Raw genomic sequence first — 19,871 nt, forward strand, 5'->3', positions numbered from 1 at the left:
AAATGTTTCAGGATCCAAAAAATAAAGAACGAATAACTTTTAGCTTGTTTCTATATTTGACTTCTATTTCTCTGAAGTCCCTGAAAATGTTTGAAGAGTTCTGCTCTGTTTAAGGACATACATCCCCTAGTACAGACTTCTGTTTAAACTTAGCATGCATGGAGTCAGAATTTTAGACCTGGAAAATTATCTTAGAGATGATTTTGTCTAATATTATTTTGTAGCCAAGAAAATAGAAACAATGTTATTCATAACTAACAAATTTAAGGTGGTGCATTGTTTTAAAGTAGAACTGGGCAAGTAGTCAAGAGTCCTAAATTCTCTTCCTCACACTGCCACTAATTGAATGGTAATACATGTCATTTAACCTTTTTTAGGTCACTATATTTGCTGTAGAATGTGAATGTAATGGAACAATGGTTTTTAGCCCTTCCTCCAACCTGATTTTAATGCAGCGAGATTCTTTTTTAAAACAAAATCTCTTATTTTGTGCACAATTCACAATTTATCAAACAAGATGATTTGTCTCTGGCCTCTCCTCTAGGTACCTAGAAAAGTGTGTAGACCACTGAACTAGAAAATTTGTCCCTTCCAATTCTAAGAATGAAAATTTTTAATTAATCATTGACTGTATAAATAGGACATGAACTTCATTGCATTGCATTTATTTTCTTAGTAACTTCCAAGTGGATATGACCTAACATCTGTTTATTAATAGAGTAACTTTTGATGTGTTTGTGGACTACCTTCAGGTTAGTGTATTCTGTCAAAAAATTTAATGCTAAATTGATACTCTCTACTAAATTTTTTTTTATTTTTTTATTTTTTTTTATTTTTTTTTTTTTCTACTAAATTTTTTTTTAAATTAAAGATTTTAAGGACGACCACTCAGTACACCTGAATAATTTTTAAATCTAGTATTATTATAGACTTGAAAAAACCTATGCAATAATAGAGAACAGTATAATTAACAGCTGTATCTAATTAACAATGTAATTAACTGTAACCCATCTTCAAAAATTATCAACATTCTGGTTTTTTTTTGTTTAAACTGATGGACATTTTTTACATTTGAATTTCTAAGCTCTGATGTTTAAGGTACAAATGGATGATCAAATTGGATTCCTCTGAAAAAAGTAGCCAAAAAGGAAAGGAAATATTTTTAGTTACTTGGTTTTCTAAGTCAACATCAAACCTAGGAATGTTTTATTTAGTAGAGTCACTGTTCAGAAAAAAAATTGTATGACTTGTATGTCCTTGTTTACCTATAGATGTAGATGGGTGTAGTCCTCTGTGTGAAGTCTGCAGCTTAAGAAAATTAAATGGTCAGTAAAGTAAACAGAATCTACACTTCTTAGATTTCTCTGTAGATTGGAGGTAGATTTGGAGGGTATGTTTGGAGGGATTTTTAAAATATATTCTGCCTTGCCCCTTTTGACTGTTTATCTGTTCTTATGCATAATTGAATTCTAAGAGAATTAGTCTTCTGATAAGTTTGTCAATCTTCTTATTGCTGTATAATTTCATTGGTTGTCAGTTTACCTTGATATTTAGATTTACATATATTTTAATGTTTTATAGGATGTGATATCAAATTTTGGTGTAAGAAAAGTAATAGATTTTAGGAATTTTGAAACGGGTAATTTTAGTAGAGATTTTTATGTGTTTCCATACTGTAATTGAATTAATTGTTTACTAAATTATTAAATGCATTCTTTGGTATTTATTGAAATTAGGGTAATTTATTAACCTTTATAACTTTTGTCAGTTTGTGGAAAATTTTTAGGTCAGTAAGATTTTCTTTTTGGTTTGTACCTGTGCCATTGTTCTTGAAACAGCATATTAGTATACTTTAAACCTGTACCTTGTCCTAAGCTAAACTAGAGTCTGTTGTGTTCATAGTCTGTGCTGGAAAATCCTGGATTAACTGTTTCTTCCTTTAGTAGGTGGCACTCTCTTTTCTGAGCTGATACCAGTGGACCACTGGATTTAAGGAGATACAGGTCTTGACCATCTGAGTTGTTTGAAAGTCATTTGGTGCTTAGGTTTTTGACTGCCTGAGTTTGGAAATCATTTTCTTAGGCTGTAGTGAATTATGTAGTTACTTCTTTGGATTTGGTGTCTGTATAATTGTTTATTGATTTTTTGAGCTGGTAGTTTGTATTGACTGTTTTCATGCATTTAAAAGAAGTTTGTGTAGGGCTCTGGGATTTTGGTGTTATAGAAATGTTGATTTATTTTTTCCTTTCCTCTGTACTTGAAATATGTTAATGAGATTAGGTCTGTTCTGGTACCTGGAGGTTATTCAGAGGAATAAGCCTGTACATATTGCGTTATGTCTGTTCTGAGATAACAATTTTTAATTTATTTTAATATCTTTGAATTTGGGATACATTTTATGACTGATGTATTTTGGAAGTGATTTTACATTCTTAGTGGCACATGAAATAATGGTGCATCATAGAATCGATATCGTCAATTCAGTGAAACTTGGCAATCATTGTCCTAGCTCTGGTGTTTGTTAGTAACGTTGAAAGATGGCTTGAAGATTTAAAAATTATTGAAAGCAGAACAGTTTTTATTAATTTTGAATTTCAGCTGACAAGTTATTTCTTTAGAGCTGAATATTTAAAGTTATATCTAAAAAAAATCCAAGAGCTATATATACTTCTTTAAAATTTATTCCCCAAGTTATGTGGCGATCATTTTTATATAAATGGAAGATAAAGTCTGCCTAATTTTAATCCGTGATTTAGGTGAGAACAATTTGAAAACTTAATATATTTGATTTTGTATTCTCATTTTCTGTACTTAATATTTGAAAATTTGTAAGTAAAGTAGACTTGATATGGTTTGATTATAGGTCAGAGCCCAGGTGTTCAAGTCCATATTGGTTTGAGGTCTGGAATCTGAGATGACTTTGGTAGTCTTCAAAGATTTCTTACTAGTCTAGATTCCTGGAGTTACTTATGGGGTCAGAGAATTCATGTGCTTTTCTTGCTCACAGGAGAAAAACCTGTGCTGAAGATCAGGCTGACTTTAGAGACTTGAGTAAGTTGCATCATGAGATTTGTATAGTTTGTCTGCAATAAATAGCATGCTTGTCTGCAATAAGTAGCAAGCTTACTTTAATGCATTTTTTATTTTAGTTCTGAAATTTTTCAAGATGAAGGTGGATTATGTAATAACAGTGACCATTTCTGAGATATTTGGCTCCATTCATTTTTTGCTACTCCATTAAACTAAATTTCACTAGGCCTTGTAAACATGGTAAAGGACATTTAAATTTGTAGATACTGGGTTTCAAAAGTATGTCTCCTTTTTTTTTTATTGTAAAAAGAAAATGACATTTATCGTCTTAGCCACTTTTAAATGTGTAGTTTGATAGTGTTAAGTATATCCACATTGTTCCAAAAACAGTTCAGAACTTACTCCTCTTGCCAAAGCAAAACTCTACCCAGTAAACAATACTTCCCTTTTCGTTCTACCCCCAGCACCTGGTAACTGCTATTGTACTTTCTGTCTCCATGATTTTGACTACTGTTAAGTAGCTCATGCAAGGGGAATCATTCAGTACTTACCTTTTTGTGGCTAACTTAATTCATTTAATGTTCTCAAAGTTACTCCATGTTGTAGCATGTGACAGAATTTCCTTCCTAAGACTGGATTTATTTTACTGTATGTATATACCACATTTTGTTTATCCATTGATCCATTGATGGACATTTGGAGTGTTTTAACCTCTTAGCTATTGTGAATAGTGCTTCCATGGGTGTGCAAATATCTCTTTGAAACTCTTCTTTCAATTTTTGGGATACCCAAGAGCAAGATTGCAGGATCATATGGTATTTATATATTTAATTTTTTGAGGAACTGCCCTACTGCCTCACATAGCAGTTGCATTATTTTACGGTCCCACCAGCAGAGCACAAGGGTCCCAGTTTCTCCATACTTTTGCCAACACTTGTTATTTTCAGTTTTTTTTATAATAACCATCCTAATGGATGTGAGATTTTGACTTTTTCGAGTGTATGTAAAAAGTGTATTTATTTATTTGTAAAAGATTTTATTTATATGTTTAACACAGAGAAATCACAAGTAGGCTGAGAGAGAGAAGGGGAAGCAGGCTCCTTGCTGAGCAGAGAGCCTGATGTGGGGCTTGATCCCAGGACCCTGGGATCATGACCTGAGCCAAAGGCAGAGGCTTAACCCACTGAGCCACCCAGGCGCCCCTGAAGAGTGTATTTAAAAAGCACTTTTCTGTGTAATACAAGTGTCTCATTTAGTCATCATAATCCTGTGAAGTGTATATTCACCTCTAAGGTGATTATACTCTTTTATAGATTGGAAAACTGAGGCACTGACAAATTATGTATCTTGTTCAAGAACCCTCAGGTACTAAATTGTCAAGCCAGAAATTGGATTCAACTAATCTGAATCCAGAGCTTCTCCTCATGTTCAGTTATTAGGATGTTCTTTATCATAAGTTGAATATTTTAATTGGTAAAGAACACTAACAAGTGTGTTTAAGATAGATGTGGATCTGTAGTGTCAGTGGTTATTTTTTTTTGAAGTTTTTACTTTGAAGGAGAATTATGATGGAGTGATGCTTGTAATTACGGAATTTACACATTTTGAAAAATGTATTTATTTAGTAATCAAGGTTTGCGAACTTCTAGCTGTAATGGTAAAATGTCAAAATTTCTTAATTTTTTTTGTTGTTTATTTATTATTGGTTCCAGTCATACTATATTTTAGTTTGTTGCTAACTTCATGTGTGTGACTTTGCAGGCTAGGTTTTAGAAAGGAAAATGTTTATGACAGTATATGGATCATTCTCTTGACCAAAATTTTATTGGAGGAAAATTTTATTAACTTTTCAGTTGGTCATTTTGATTGAACCTGGATTGTTATTTATTTGCTAGTAGTTTTGCTTACTACTTCTCTGATGTAGTGCTTTGATGATGTTGAATTTGGTTGAATTCTCTTTGGAACCTTATAATCAATAGAGCTGTAAAAGCATCTATAAATAATTTTTCTAGTTTATTTCATCTGTGTAATGTCAGATTTTTTCCACTATATTTTTTCTTTCTAATTATTTTTTTCAGTACACTATCCAGTCTAAGACCAGGTATTTCATTTATTTGTTATGTCTCTGTAGTCTGGACACATTTCCACAGTCCTTTTTGGTCTTTTATGACATTACCATTTTGTTTCTAATTTTAGGTTTGTCTGATGCTTGCTTCTGATTAAATTCAGGTTATGTATTCTCTAGGGTTCTGTACATTCAGAGGTACAAGATGTCTTCTGCTCTTTATTGGCATTGTTAATTTTGATCACCCAATTAAGGTGCTTGATTTCTCTATAGTTAGTGTTTTTTTCCTTGCATTTTGTAAGCAATATGTGGGAGAGACTTTAATACCATGGGCATGCCCTGCTCTTTAGCAGAATTTCCCTCTAGACTTAGCATCCATTGATGATGCTTGTCTGAACCAGTTTTTACTATGTTGAAAATGACAATCAAAAAATGACAGTTTTGTAACAGTAGCAGTCTTTTACGTTCTCCATTTAATACCTTGCATTTTACTGCAAGAGCTGTCCTTCCCCATGTATCTATGTATGTGTCTGTATCATTTTTCTTTTAATCATTGATAGTGTATTATCAACCTTAATGATTTTGGTGCTCAGATTGTTTTAGATCATCTGGTAAGAACTCTTTCCAGCTTGCTTTTCTGTCCTTAAGACATGCCACTATCACTTTGAGTACTTTCTCACTTTTTGACATAACAAGATATTCCAGGTTATCTTGTACATATCTTGCCCCAGCCTTGAAATCAGCCATCTCTCTGAGAAGGTCTGGTTTCTGTTGTTACCTTGTTCTCAAAAATATGTTTGTAAAAATACTCTATGACTGTTAGTCAAATAGTATTTCAGATGTGGAAGTAACTTATTTTTGGGCATTGGCTTGACATTTTTCTTGTTTGTAGTGTGTAAAACACAAATTGTGATAACGTACTTAAGAATTTTATATGATACTCTTTTTGGGGATCAAAATGGCTTTTTTAAAGATTTTATTTACTTATTTGACAGAGAGGAAGATCACAAGTAGGCAGAGAGGCAGGCAGAGAGAGCGGGGGAAGCAGGCTCCCCACTGAGCAGAGAGCCCAATGCGGGGCTCGATCCCAGGACTCTGAAATCATGACCTGAGCTGAAGGCAGAGGCTTTAACCAACCCACTGAGCCACCTAGGTGCCCCTCAAAATGGCTTTTTTTTTTTTTTAAATGGCTTTTTAAATGTACTTAAGTTTAGACGAAAGCAGAGTATCTGTTTTTGAGTAGACTTGACAGTTGTATATTTTAGTTTATGAAACATTATACTTGCTTTTAGTCAACTAACTGATAAAATTCCCTCTGAAATGGCCAGGTTATATTTCAGTGTTTTTCAGCTTTCCAGTTGCCTTCTTTCTAAGTCCAAAACAGAATTTATTACAAAAAAATAATGACATGTTCCATGTAAAGAATTTAAGATCAGTTAAATGTACTTTATATGAAATACTATAATCAAGAAAATTCTCACAGCAAAGGTAACCTACTTCTTCCATATGGTGAACATCCTTATAGAATATTATTATTTATGTATTTATGCACACTTTCCTTTTTTATTTTTTTTATTTTTATTTTTTTATTTTTAAGATTTTATTTATTTATTTGTCAGAGAGAGAGAGAGAGCGAGCACAGGCAGACAGAGTGGCAGAGGGAGAAGCAGGCTCCCCGCTGAGCAAGGAGCCCGATGCGGGACTCGATCCCAGGACGCTGGGATCACGACCTGAGCCGAAGGCAGCTGCCCAACCAACTGAGCCACCCAGGCGTCCCCACACTTTCCTTTTTTAAAACAAATTCCCTACACAAGTAAAACATAATGGAATTGTTTCCTACATGAGGAATTGATACTTAAAATCAGTGTGTAAAATGAAAAATCCCATCAGATTAAAATTACCCTTGAAATTCCTTCTAGAATTTAACACTGTCTCTCATTAAGTACAGGATAGTTGTTTTTTCTCTAGTGGAAAGAAACCTTTGTTTCTTCAGTTGGGCAGCAGACATAGTTGGCTTGTGTTTAAGTGATCTCTTGTACTAAAAGCTCATAATTCTGGGGCACCTGGGTGGCTCCGTGGGTTAAAGCTTCTGCCTTCGGCTCAGGTCATGATTCCAGGGTCCTGGGATCAAGCCCCGCATCGGGCTCTCTGCTCAGCGGGAGCCTGCTTACCCCTCTCTCTCTCTGCCTGCCTCTCTGCCTCCTTGTAATCTCTGTCTGTCAAATAAATAAATAAAATCTTTAAAAAAAATAAAAGCTCATAATTCTAGAATCAGACTCAGTACATGAGGTCTATAGAGATGCTCACATTAGAGGCACATGGAAACGGAAACTACCTGAGGGAACAGTTTCCTCCCTTCTCATTTTTTATTTGTGATGTTGACTTATTGGGTGGACTGATAGGTAGAATTGCCTTTTTTGGTGAAGGGAGGTCCCGAAGTTAGATTTGCCTAAGTGTATGTAATGTGCATATACAAATTAACTATTTTTATCCCAAAATTTAGTATTGGATATCTTTCCATATCAGTATGTTTGTACCATCTTAAATGACTGTTTACATTCTGTAGATGTGGTGTAGTCTTATTAATGATTTCCTAGGAGCACTTAGGTATATAATTTTTCTGAATTTTAAACAACATTGCAAGTGTATATGCCTCTTTGTTCTACATTGTTTGTTATAACCTTTGGATAAATTCCTAGAAATTAGTTACTTGGCAAAAGGGGATTTGCATTTTAAAAAGGTTTTTGGTGTAATTTGTTAAATTACTCTCAGAAAGGTTATATTCAATTTAATTTTTTAGGCAGTATGTGGGATTATGACTAATTCGCTATACCTTAAGCAATATAGGTATCATCGTTTTTAATATTTTCTATTCTGATATGTGGGATATACTTTTAGTCATTTTGATATTTTATTATATATTTATTTGGTTAAACAGCCAATGATAAAAGAACTTTAAACTATGTAAGAATTTCTTATATCATTTAAATTTCTTTTTTGAATTATTTGTTCATGTCATGTCCCCCCTCCTACAACTTTTCCCCCCCCTTTTTTTTAGAAGTGTAAATTCATTCTGTTAAGGTCTTTTCTTGATATTTTCCCTATGAAATAAGGCTATTTTCTCCTAGATTAGAGACATTGTCTATACTGTGTCAAATTATTACATTCTGGACTATTCAGACTTCCTACTCTGATCTTTATTTTTTTAGTTTGAGAAATGTTTGTGAGTTTACTGTTTAGGATGATAAAAATGGTAACTAAAAGCTAGAAAACTTTTCCCAACCTCCTTTGAGGGTGTTTCTGGAATTTTATACTTCCTTTACTCCCAGTGTTTGCAAACTTTGAATTCTGCAAGAAAATAACAAAGATAAAATGAAAATGTTTTACTTAAAGTTTTATTTTAACTTGGAGAGTTCTGAAATATGTGATCCTAAGAGATTTCCCTGAAATACGTATTTTTTGGTAGTAGGAATGAGTCTTCTCTGTTCCATTGGACTAATTGTGTCTAAGTTTAATTTAGAATTTTCAGTTCTATAGAAAATTTCTGTTGTTCCATTGTTTCTATATTTCTTATTATACATATTGTAACTATTGTAGCTTTTATAGCACAGGTCTTTGTTCAGGAGCTGTACCTGAGGGGACCCATTTTAGTTCAAAACAGAGAAAGCACTTGGCCAGACTATAAGCAGCAAATAGGAATAGACTGTGTTAAGGCTGATCCAGTAGGCTCAACAAAATTAATGTTTTCAATTGTGAATCAGCTAAAGGTTCGTTTTCTCTAATAAATGTTTTAGTATTCCGCATTTTCTCATGTTCTTGCTTTAGTGCATCATTATTTTAAAAAGGAAATAAGTTTTTTCAGGGTAGTAAATATAAATGTAGTCATTTTAATTCTATATGGTGTATATCTGGGTGAACTGTATGGATTTTCAGATGAGTACGGAACTACCGGTCTTAAGTGACAGTCATTTTGACTACTTCTGTATTCTCCCCATTTTCTGTACATTTTCATATTAAAGATTTAAGTTTAGAGTTGATGCAAGTGAAATGTTTGCATAGGTTTATTGAAAGACTCTGTCATTTTTTTAAAAGGATTTTTATTTGTCAGAGGGCACAAGCAGTGAGTGGGGCAGGCAGAGGGAGAAGCAGGCTCCCTGCTGGGCCAAGAGCCCAATGGAGGACTCCATCCCAGTATCCTGGGATGATGACCTGCACCCAAGACAGTTGCTTAACCAGCTAAGCCACCCAGGCGTCCCAGGACTCTGTCATCTTACATGTGATAGTAAATTTGGCAATTTCTAATATAATAGTATTAAGAGAGATGACTATTGAAGTATTATTTTGCTGTGATTACATTTTTTATAGTCTATATATTTTAGTATAATTATGAACAGCCATTATTAGTGATGTTGGATATAATTGGCATAGAAATACGTAAATGAATAAACCAGAATTATAAAAGAATTTTTCATTGTCTATCAGAGCTGGTTAATTTTACTTTCAAAAAATTTAATACACGTGCAGTAATAGAAATTTGAAATAGATGTGTAAGGTTCTATAGCACCTTAAAATATAGCCATCAAATTTTTTTTTTTAAGTATTTTATTTGTTTATTTGACAGAGAGAGAGCCCAAGTAGGCAGAGAGGCAGGCAGAGAGGGGGGGGGCGGGAAGCAGACTCCCTGCTGAGCAGAGAGCCCGATGCGGGGCTCGATCCCAGGACCCTGGGATCATGACCTGAGCCGAAGGCAGAGGCTTAACCCACTGAGCCACCCAGGCGCCCTAGCCATCAAGTTTTTATAGAAATCTACCTTTTTAAGTGTTTCTGAATGGTGTTAATTTGGTTTTTAAGTGTTAATGTATTTTTTTCCTCAATTTTCTCCATCTCTCAAAGACATTGTTATATCTCATTTTTTAATTCTTTTATTCCTCTTCAAAATGTATTCACTCTATTAGTATTCATTGTTTGGATGTCTTAAGTGTTCAGGGTGAACTCATTAGTTTAATTCTTTATTTTCATGAAGTTTGTTGAGAATAACTTGGAATTTGAGACTTGAGCATTTTAAACAGATTTTCAAGAACTGGGAGAAATGGGGATTATACTAGAACTTGTTTCTGTTTTCTATTTTTTACTTCTGTTAATAGTAGTAGCTTCGATTTTACTTTAGGCTCATTAGCTTATGGAACTCAGTATTATACTCCCCAGTTTAAAAAAAATCTAAAGGAAAAGAAAGTAATGTTTTGAATCTTAGAATGTTATTGTAGAAATACTCCTCTTGTCCCAGTAATAATCTTTTTTCTTTGCTAAAACTTTATAGTTATGATCAGTGATATAATTATCTTCTGACATATAAAATGTAGATTATAAAGAACAATGACTGCTGATAGTATGAGAAATATAAAATATGAGTACTTTGGACTCATAAGAAAAGCTCTGTCCATTTTATCCAGAGTACCCTTTTTGATGAAGTGCAGCTTTGAAAAATCTTTACTGATACAACTGAGTAAATTTGTGATAGAGAAATAATTTCTGAAGAGGTATTCCTATGTTACTGATCTTTATAGTCTTCAAGATACCCTAATGATGAAGAAGTGTGGTGGACACGTTAAATAAAATGTGTGGAATGTTGGTCAAGATGGGATATGGGTCAAAATTAAAGGGATGTGTGTATTTATAAGCTGGATATGTGAGCTTATTATCACTTTTCTTTAAAATATAAATAAAGGAAAATGATAATAAGCTCACATATCCAGCTTATTTTTTATTGTAATAAAATATATGTAACAAAATTTATCATTTTTTTAAGTGTACAGTTCAGAGGCATTAAGTACATTCACATTATTTTGTGACCATCACTCATTCTATCTCCTGAAACTTTTCTCATCCCAGACTGAAACTCTGTACTCATTAAAAAATAACTCTCCATTTCCTCCTCACCCAGTCCCTCCTTAACCCATTCTTTCCTTACCCCAGTTAACAACTATTCTTTCTGCCTCTATGAATTTGACTATTCTAATACCTCATATAAGTGGAATTATACAATATTTTCTGTATGTCTGACTTACCCTAAACTTAGCATAATGTCTTCAAAATCCATCCATCCATTTTGTAGAATGTATCAGAATTTTGTTCCTTTTAAAAGTTGAGTAGTATTACATTGTTTGTGTGTTCCATATTTTGTTTTTTAACCATTCATCTGTGGATGAATATTTGGGTTGTTTTCACCTGGTGGATACTGGGAATGATGCTGCTGTGCTCAAACATAACCTGTTTGAGTCCCCACTTTCACTTCTTTTGGGCATATATCCAGAATCTCATGCTGGATCAAATGGTGACTTTATGTTGTAATATTTTGAGATATCACTGTACTGTTTTCCATAATGACTATATCATTTTCTATTCCTACCAGTAAATGGACAGGGATTTAATTTTTCTACATCCTCATCAAAGCCTGTTGTTTTCTGTTTCTTTGATAATAGTCATTCTAATGAGTGTTTACTTAGCTTATGTTGTCTTAAGCCTGATATAGTTAAAATAATATGAATATTAGATTCTCCAGTCCATAAGAGCTCAGGTACAGCAAATTAGAAAGGACTTTTTAAGAGATGAGGCATTTCAGTTGACAGTAAGTAGCAGAATGTGAGTGGACTTTTGAAAAATTCACATAGGGAGCATTTTATTCCTTGATCTTCCTAGATAGTAAAATGTTACTCCAGATTATACTAGTCTAGATCTCTGTTGTCCTATATCATAACTACTAGCTCTTTGTGACTATTTAAAGTAATTATACATAAATAAAATTATAAAATCAGTTCCTCACAAAAATGTGACACTTGTCACATTTTTAGTGCTTAATAGCCATGTGTAGCTAGTGGCTACCATATTGGAGAGTGCCACTATAGAACATTTTCATCCCTGTAGAAAGTTCTTTTGGACAGCACTGATAGAGATATTTGTTAGAGATGTTATTGAAGGATAATACAGCAGTATTTCTTTTAAGGGTAGAATAAAAGGTCACAGAAGGTTAACATTTCAAACTTGACTTGAATAATGGAAAATATAATGAAGTTTTTATATAGTGATGTGGGCTATTTACCTTGAGATTGGTAATCATCCAGTTACTCAAATTACTCAATATTCAGCACTTTTGGGGAGCATAATTACACTAGGAGCTCTGACATCTTTATTTTCTTGCAGAAGATACTTCTCCTCCTCTATAGATCTATGAATATATATCCTCTGCATATAATAAATGTGATTCTTACATATATAGAAGTATATGTCCTGCCACAGAAATGTATACATATTCTCATATATATATATATCTCCTTAAAAAAATCTGTAGTATTTTCGGAAAATAGTCCATATTTAAATTTCCCTAATTATCACAATGTCTTTTATATCCCCCTGCCCCTCCCTGCCAGTCAAACCTCACTTATTGCAGTTAATTGCTATGTTTTTTTCATTTTCTTTATTTTAAAAAAAATTCCTCTCAAATAATTTCTCTTCCTTTTCATGACATTGACTTGGTAAAGAAACTGGCCATTTGTCTTGTGGAAAGTCCCCTTCTGAATCTGTTTTTTTTCCTTGCTCTTTTGGTGTCATTTTACTTGTTTCTCTAGACTCTTTATTTCCTGTGAACTACAAGTTGGTTCTGAAGGTTTGATTTAGGTTCAGGTTAAGCAATTTTTGGTAAGAACACTTTGTAGCTGATGCTCTTACTTTGAGTTTATTATTTTTTTCATGATGGTTATGTGAACAGTTTTTTGTAGTTAACTCATAGTTTATAAAATACTTGCATATGGAGTTTTCTTTAGTAATATTCTTAACACCTTGTAAAGTGGGTTGATACTACCTTCACTGTGCTGATTTAGTTTTTATGAGCTCTTAGAAAGTTTTACAATTCTACTGGTTATTAAAAGGGAGTTATTTTGTCTCTACTATCTTCTGACAGTGTTTTTTAAAGGACATATTAATCTTTTCATCATAGAAATAAGTAAAAGTTATTCTGTTTAAATGTTACTTGAAATTGCATGATTCTGTACACGGTACTCTCCCACCTTTGCTGTTAAAACAATAATTTCTCCCATTTAAAAAACTAACTCAAAATACACAACTAGGTGAATAAAGAACTGATAGTGATGAACTTTAGCATTATGTAATTGTCACTCAGAGCTTTCTGAATGGCATGAAGAATCATTGTTAATATGCTAAGTTTATGGGGCCGCCTGGGTGGCTCAGTGGGTTAAGCCTCTGCCTTCGTCTCAGGTCATGATCTCAGGGTCCTGGGATCGAGCCCCGCATCAGGCTCTCTGCTCAGCAGGGAGCCTGCTTCCCCCTCTCTCTCTGCCTCTCTGCCTACTTGTGGTCTCTGTCAAATAAATAAATAAAATCTTAAAAAAAAAATGCTAAGTTTATATAATTCCAGTTGATAGCAAAGTAAATTGATCTTTTAAATTATCCTGTGCTATTTTAAATAAATTTATGGATTTTTTTAGTTTTGTTATGTTTAATTGATTATTTCTAAAATATAAAATATTTAATTTAGTATTTCACTTTCTTGTTCATGTTGGTTAGAAGGACAGTTAAAACTATGTGAGGGGTTTATATTGAGGAGATATTGGTGGTATAAAGATAAAATATCAGTAATGACTCACATCTTCAAAATTCATAGTAGTGATATTAGTTGCTGTTGGTTAGGAGCCTGTTAGGTGCCATTGTGCACTTCATATGTATTACACTCAGTACTTGTAACAATTCACATGATAAAGAGGCAAGTTATCAGAGGTTAAATAACTTGCCTGAACAGGCAGCTAATTTGTGATGAAATAGAGAATTGAACTCAGCACTGACTTTGAAGTGTAAAAAGCCTGTGACTTTTACACTATGCCCTGCAAATTCTGATGTGACTATGACATAATAAAATGAGAAAATATTCACTGTTTAAGTACATTATAAGATTGGGCTTATTTTACTAATTTAGACTAAAATTTTGCTTTTGAGTTAATGCTGTTTCAGCAATGCATAGTTTAATTAGAAAATCTAAATACTTTAATTTTTTTTTCTTTTCTTCACTTCTAGATATTCAAGAATTTTATGAAGTGACCTTACTGGATAATCCAAAATGTATAGATCGTTCAAAGCAGTCTGAACCAATACAACCTGTGAATACTTGGGAAATTTCCAGCCTTCCAAGCACTACTGTGACTTCAGAAACACTGCCAAGCAGCCTTAGCCCTAGTGTAGAGGTAAGATAAATTTTTTCCTGAGGCTGTTTTTTAGTAATCAATTTCTTGGGGCTGCTAAGTTTTTTCACTTTATTAAAATGGATATTATGTGGAAATATCATGAGATTACAAATATTTTTGAAGAGAAAAGCTCAGAATCTCTGGTGCCCCTTTCTTAACATGTTGTAAATGGTTTGAGGTCTGAAATACTTGGCTTTAGACTATTAAAAAAATACTTTGCGTGAGACACCTCAGTGAAACTGTATTTTGAAAAGGTGATTTTGCTCTGGTTTTTTGTTTGTTTGTTTTGAGAAATAGAATATAGTTTTGTTGTGCTGGGCCGACTAACTGCTACATATACTCCAATGATTCTGTTTATTTGACTTGAAGATTGCATTAATGAAATTCACTAAAGACTGATCAGTAAATCTTAAGGTTAACATTGGTTTCAGCATTTTTCTGTAGTTGAAACTATATTTCTTTAAGTTTTAAAAACTGTTTTAGTAATGTTCTTTTTTTGGTTGTAATGTACTGTTGCTGGTAGAGTTAGAACAGAGATATATGAAGCATTTTGTAATGAGGCTTCTATCTGACAAACATTAGTCATTTGAATGTGGTTGTCTGACTGAATTTGATTCTAGTCCCTTATAGTTTGTACTAGAGAAGTGCTCGGAAAATTGAATCAGCCTCTGTTTGGTGAGTAATAAATAAGGGAAAAGTGGTGGGCAGCAACCACACAACCCTTTGGTACTGAAGCAGACAGTTTCTAAGTTTTCTTTTTTTATATTATGTCACGTAGAACTGTAAAATTTTAAAGCAGGCAGCACATCTGATCCCTCTTTTTCATTTTAAGGATTCAGAAACTGAGATCTAAAAGAAAATGAATGACTTGACCCAGCTTATTTAGCTAGTTTGGGCAAGTCTACCCTTGGATTTCAGACCTTGTAACAGATCACAGTTCTCTTTACTAATCCTGTTCTTGTATGTTTTTTTTTGATTGGAGAGAGACTCTACTGTTGTATTGTTTCTGTGTCTTTTTTTTTTAATCTCTTTTTTATCACTCTTGTATCATTTCCATTTTCATTCCCTTTTGTTGATAAATCATTTGCACTTATGATCGATTCCAAATAGATTTTTTTTTAATGTTAACTAGGAGTACAGTTTTTATTTCACATTTATTTTCCTAGCTTAAAAATTTTGCATTTGAGGAGACATGTTAAATTTTAAGAGAATTGAGTTTCTTATTTAATTACTTAACTATTGTTTTCTATTGTCTCATTGATTATGTTCAACTGTGAGTATAAAGCATAGAGTTCTTATAGTTGATTTGCCTATTTTTATAGGAGATTGTTTAGATAATGGCTGGCTCAATGTAACCAGTAAAAGTAAATGTTCATTAAGGTTAAATAAGTGGATAATACTGCACAGTGGAAGTTAATTTCTATATAGAGTTCAGTCAGAAAGATCGGGAAGGCGTTGAATTCCATCATGAGTAGTATTAAAAAATTTCAGGGGTCCCTGGCTGGCCCAGTCAGTGGAGTGTGTGACTCTTGATCTCAGGGTTGTGAGCTAGAGCCCCACGTTGGGTGTAGGGATTACTTAAAAATAAAATCTTAAGGGGAAAAAAAAGAAGAGTATCGGAAGATTTCAACTTGTGTAAAGTGAGGCACTGGCATTTAGAAAGGCCCTGTGCAGTACTGGTTTCTGCATCTCCTAAAGGGTGTTTTATGGACATGTTAAAGGAGAATAGGAGAATAAGAATTTTCAGACTATAAATGGGAGGTCTAATTAGGAAAATGGATGAGAAGGGATTATGATTAAAATGTTGCTTAGGGCGTGGCACATGAAAATGCTCTAGTGTGCTTGAAATTTATACCCATTCATGGATAAACTTAGTAATGGGATCATGGAGATGTGTCCATCAAGTCCCAGATTTTTTAAAAAAAGGGAAGATCTGTGTGTGTCAAATCTATAGTGAGCTAAGTTTTGTTCAAAAGAAGTACTGTTTTGTAGAGAGGACAGAAGACCCTGATAAATGCTTGCCTGAAAATGTAAATAGTTTTGAAACACACTGATGGATGACAGTCCTAAGGTCTTAAACAAACAAAAAACCCCCTGTAATGTTTATAGGTTTCATTTCTACTTTTTTTGAGAGTACTGTAAGAGAAGGAAAGTATATTCCCCTGTTCCCCATTTATGTGTGCTTAATTTGGACAGAAAACTTGGCTAAGAGGCATTTGGCTCAATCGCTTTAGACACTTGGAGGCATAATGTTTAGGACTGAAAAGAGACTTCGAACATTTAATTCACCTTATTTAAAGTTTTGTAGTTGAAGAGAATCCACTGACTCAAATTAAAACAAATGCAGAGAAAGTTTTTATTTGACTATAACTTGAAAAATAATATGAAAATATTTTATCTCATAGAAATTTTAGGTTATTATTGCACTTGTGCACTAATTCTTGGATAAAAAAGTAAGGTAATGTGGGCACCTGGGTGGCTCAGTTGGTTAAGGGTCTGACTCTTGATTTTAGTTCAGGTCATGATCTCAGGGTTGTGAAGCCCCAAGTTGGACCCTACACTGGGTGTGGAGCCTGCTAAAGATTCTCTCTCCCTCCCCTTCTTCTCTCTCCTCCCCCACCTTAAAATAGGTAGGTAGGTAGTACAAAGAAAGGTAATGTTTTTGTGACAAAGTTGGATGCAACACAATCTTACTGTCTCTTACTTCATGTTCACTTTTGTAGGATTATCATAAAGAGGGTCTTTTTGGCAAAAGAAGTATTTGAGATAGAGCAGTTTCCAGGGCATGCTTCTCTTACTTTCTTAAGGTGAAAATCTTTGTCTTGTAAAACATTTGTTCGCTTTTCTTTCTTGTCCTTTTTGTTTTGTCCTGATCTAACTTGCCAGATCTTCATTTGTCAGTTAATTTGTCCCTTTGTAACTTCATTTCCTATATTTCTTCCAATGTAGTAAAATGAAAATTAATGCCATTTATTTTTGCAGTGACATGGCAGTATCCCATTTTCTTTTTTCTTTTTTTAAAGATTTTATTTATTTATTTGACAGAGAGAGAACACAAGTAGCCAGAGAGGCAGGCAGAGAGAGAGAGAGAGAGAGAGAGAGGAGGAAGCAAGCTCCCTGCCTAGCAGAGAGCCCAATGCGGGACTCGATCCCAGGACCCTGAGATCCTGACCTGAGCCGAAGGCAGAGGCTTAACCCACTGAGCCACCCAGACGCCCCAGTATCCCATTTTCTTAGAACTTTTTTGTGTTTGGTATATCTGTCTTCTACTTTGAACATATACCTAGTACATTGTTTGGAATAATGTTTGCATAATATTAATGATTGTTTCTGGGTTATGGGGACTTTTTTCTTTTTAGTACTTTTCTCTGTTACTTTTAAAAAATAATGAACACATGTCATTTTTACGGAAACAAATCTATCCTAAAATAAGAGTGAATTTTAGAGATGGTAAGGAAGAGTATTCAAAAGGAACCAAAAGGCAAGAGTAGGAGAAATTGCCTGATGTAATGAGAAATTCCAGCAGAAAAGGATGTAGTATCCTATTTTAGTCCTTTTGGGCTCCTGTAACAGAGTACCACAGATCGGGTAGCCTATAGACAACACAAATTTATTTCTCACAGTGTGGAAGCTGGGCAGTCCAAGATCAGGTCACAGGTAGATAACACTTTCCTGGTTCCTAGTTGGCCCTTTTCTCAGTGTGCTCATGTTGAGAAAGGGTGACGGAGCTCACCATGGTCTGTTTTATAAGGACACTAATCCCATTCACAAAGCCTCCCTTATGGCCTAATGACCTCCCAAAGTCCCCACCTCCTTAATGCCATCACACTGGAGTTTAGCATTTCAACATGTGAATTTTGGGGGGGGACACAGTCAGTCTATGGCAGTTCTGTTTTTGATAGTACATTGCAAGCACACCAAAGAGTCAAAGGCTTGTGGTTTTTTTTTGACGTGAAACCATAAAAATGACCATTTTAATGATTTTGGGGTAGGGAAAGCTTTTCTAAACATGACAGCAATCAAAATCCAGAAAAATTAAAAGGTTAAGAATGATGAGTTTGGGGGCACCTGAGTAGCTCAGTCAGTTAAGTGTCTGACTCTTGATCTCAGCTCAGGTCTCAATCTCATGGTCATGAGTTCAAGCCCTGCATTGGGCTCCACTTAGTAAAATGGAAGGAAGAAAAAAAAAAGAATGCTGACTTTGTGGATTTTCTTTGTGATCATCACAAAGTTTGATTATTTGAAGTTTAATTAGAGAATTATATCTTGAAAAGATACATTAAACAATTGAGAAATGGGGGAATTTGTTCCATTTATGAAAAGGGACTAATGTCCCCCCCTTCTCAACTCAAAAAAACCTCTTTACAGAACAGTAAGAAAAACATCAACATTCAATAGAAAAGTGACCAAAGGAAGTGAATGGGCAGTTTAGAGAAAAAGAATTACCAATGGACCAAGTAAGCCTTTGAAGAGATGCTCAACCTCACTTCAAAAGCATGCATATCAAATTGACAAGGGGAGTATTTTTAACTAATTTGATTGTCAAAGATTAAATGTGAGGAAACAAACTTTATACTGTTGGTAGGAGGTACAGTGGTGCAACCTTTCTGCAAGACAACAGTGTATATTCATATCCTTTGATCTAGCTATATGTTCCAGATATAATTACACAAATTAATAAATATTTAGCTATATATGTACACATGTTTGTTGCAGTATTACTTGTAATCTTCGTAAAAATCAACAGGGAAACCATCTGAATTATCAGTAAGAAACTGGATAAGGGTGCCTGGCTGGCTCAGTTAGTAGAGTATCCAGCTCTTGATCTTGAGGTCATGAGTTCAAGCCCCACATTGGGTGTAGAGAGTACTTTAAAAAATTGTATAAAAAAGGAAATTGGATAAACACATTATGGTACAGCCACTTAATGCGATATAAAAAAGCAGGCATAAAAATACAGATTCTATATCCTCTCTGTGTTATTAAGTGATTACATATCAGGAGGTATAGTATGACTGTAAAAAGAAAAAAAATATTGTCAGGTATGTTTAGAAGAATACACACTTAGTCTTTTCAGTAATGTACTCATTTTCAGTTATCCCTGCTATCTCCAAGCTCCATGTTTCGGCACTTCTGAGTTCATCTTCAGGGGAAGGAAATTCTCTGAGTAGGGAATATAGATTCTTTTCCCTTCTCTTTGACCTTTTGATTTAATGCTTTAAAAAATTCTATCGGCTTTAAGTAAAATTTTAAAGGAGATAGTAGAGTTAAAACATGTATTCAGTCCACCTGGTTGAATCTGAACATTGACTTAAATTATTGAAGTACTGGGTAGTATTTATACATAAAACTACACAAATCATAAATGTATAGCTTGATGAATTACTGCATTGTGGATATACCCAGTCAAGAAAAAGAAAATGAAATGACTGCTAATGGGTTCTGGAATTAGATAGTGATGGTGGTTGTACAACTCCGAATATACTAAACACCAGTGAATTGTATGTTTTAAAATTTGGTAAATTTTC

General features: G+C 33.9%; 1 protein-coding gene across 7 annotated transcripts in view; it reads left to right on the forward strand.

Annotated features, from left to right (window-relative positions):
* The window catches only part of DLG1 (discs large MAGUK scaffold protein 1), a gene marked incomplete at its 5' end in the record, with an annotated part of 253,529 nt that overhangs the window by 2,485 nt on the left and 231,173 nt on the right, over positions 1 to 19,871 (forward strand). For all 7 annotated transcript variants that reach the window (XM_080829395.1, XM_080829394.1, XM_080829396.1 and 4 more), the window contains one exon: positions 14,177 to 14,343. In XM_080829395.1, the coding sequence (XP_080685521.1) occupies positions 14,177 to 14,343 (167 nt within the window). The remainder of the gene's footprint in view (positions 1 to 14,176; positions 14,344 to 19,871) is intronic.

Source organism: Martes martes (genome assembly GCF_963455335.1).
Source record: "Martes martes genome assembly, chromosome: 1".
NCBI classification, from domain to species: Eukaryota; Metazoa; Chordata; class Mammalia; order Carnivora; family Mustelidae; genus Martes; species Martes martes.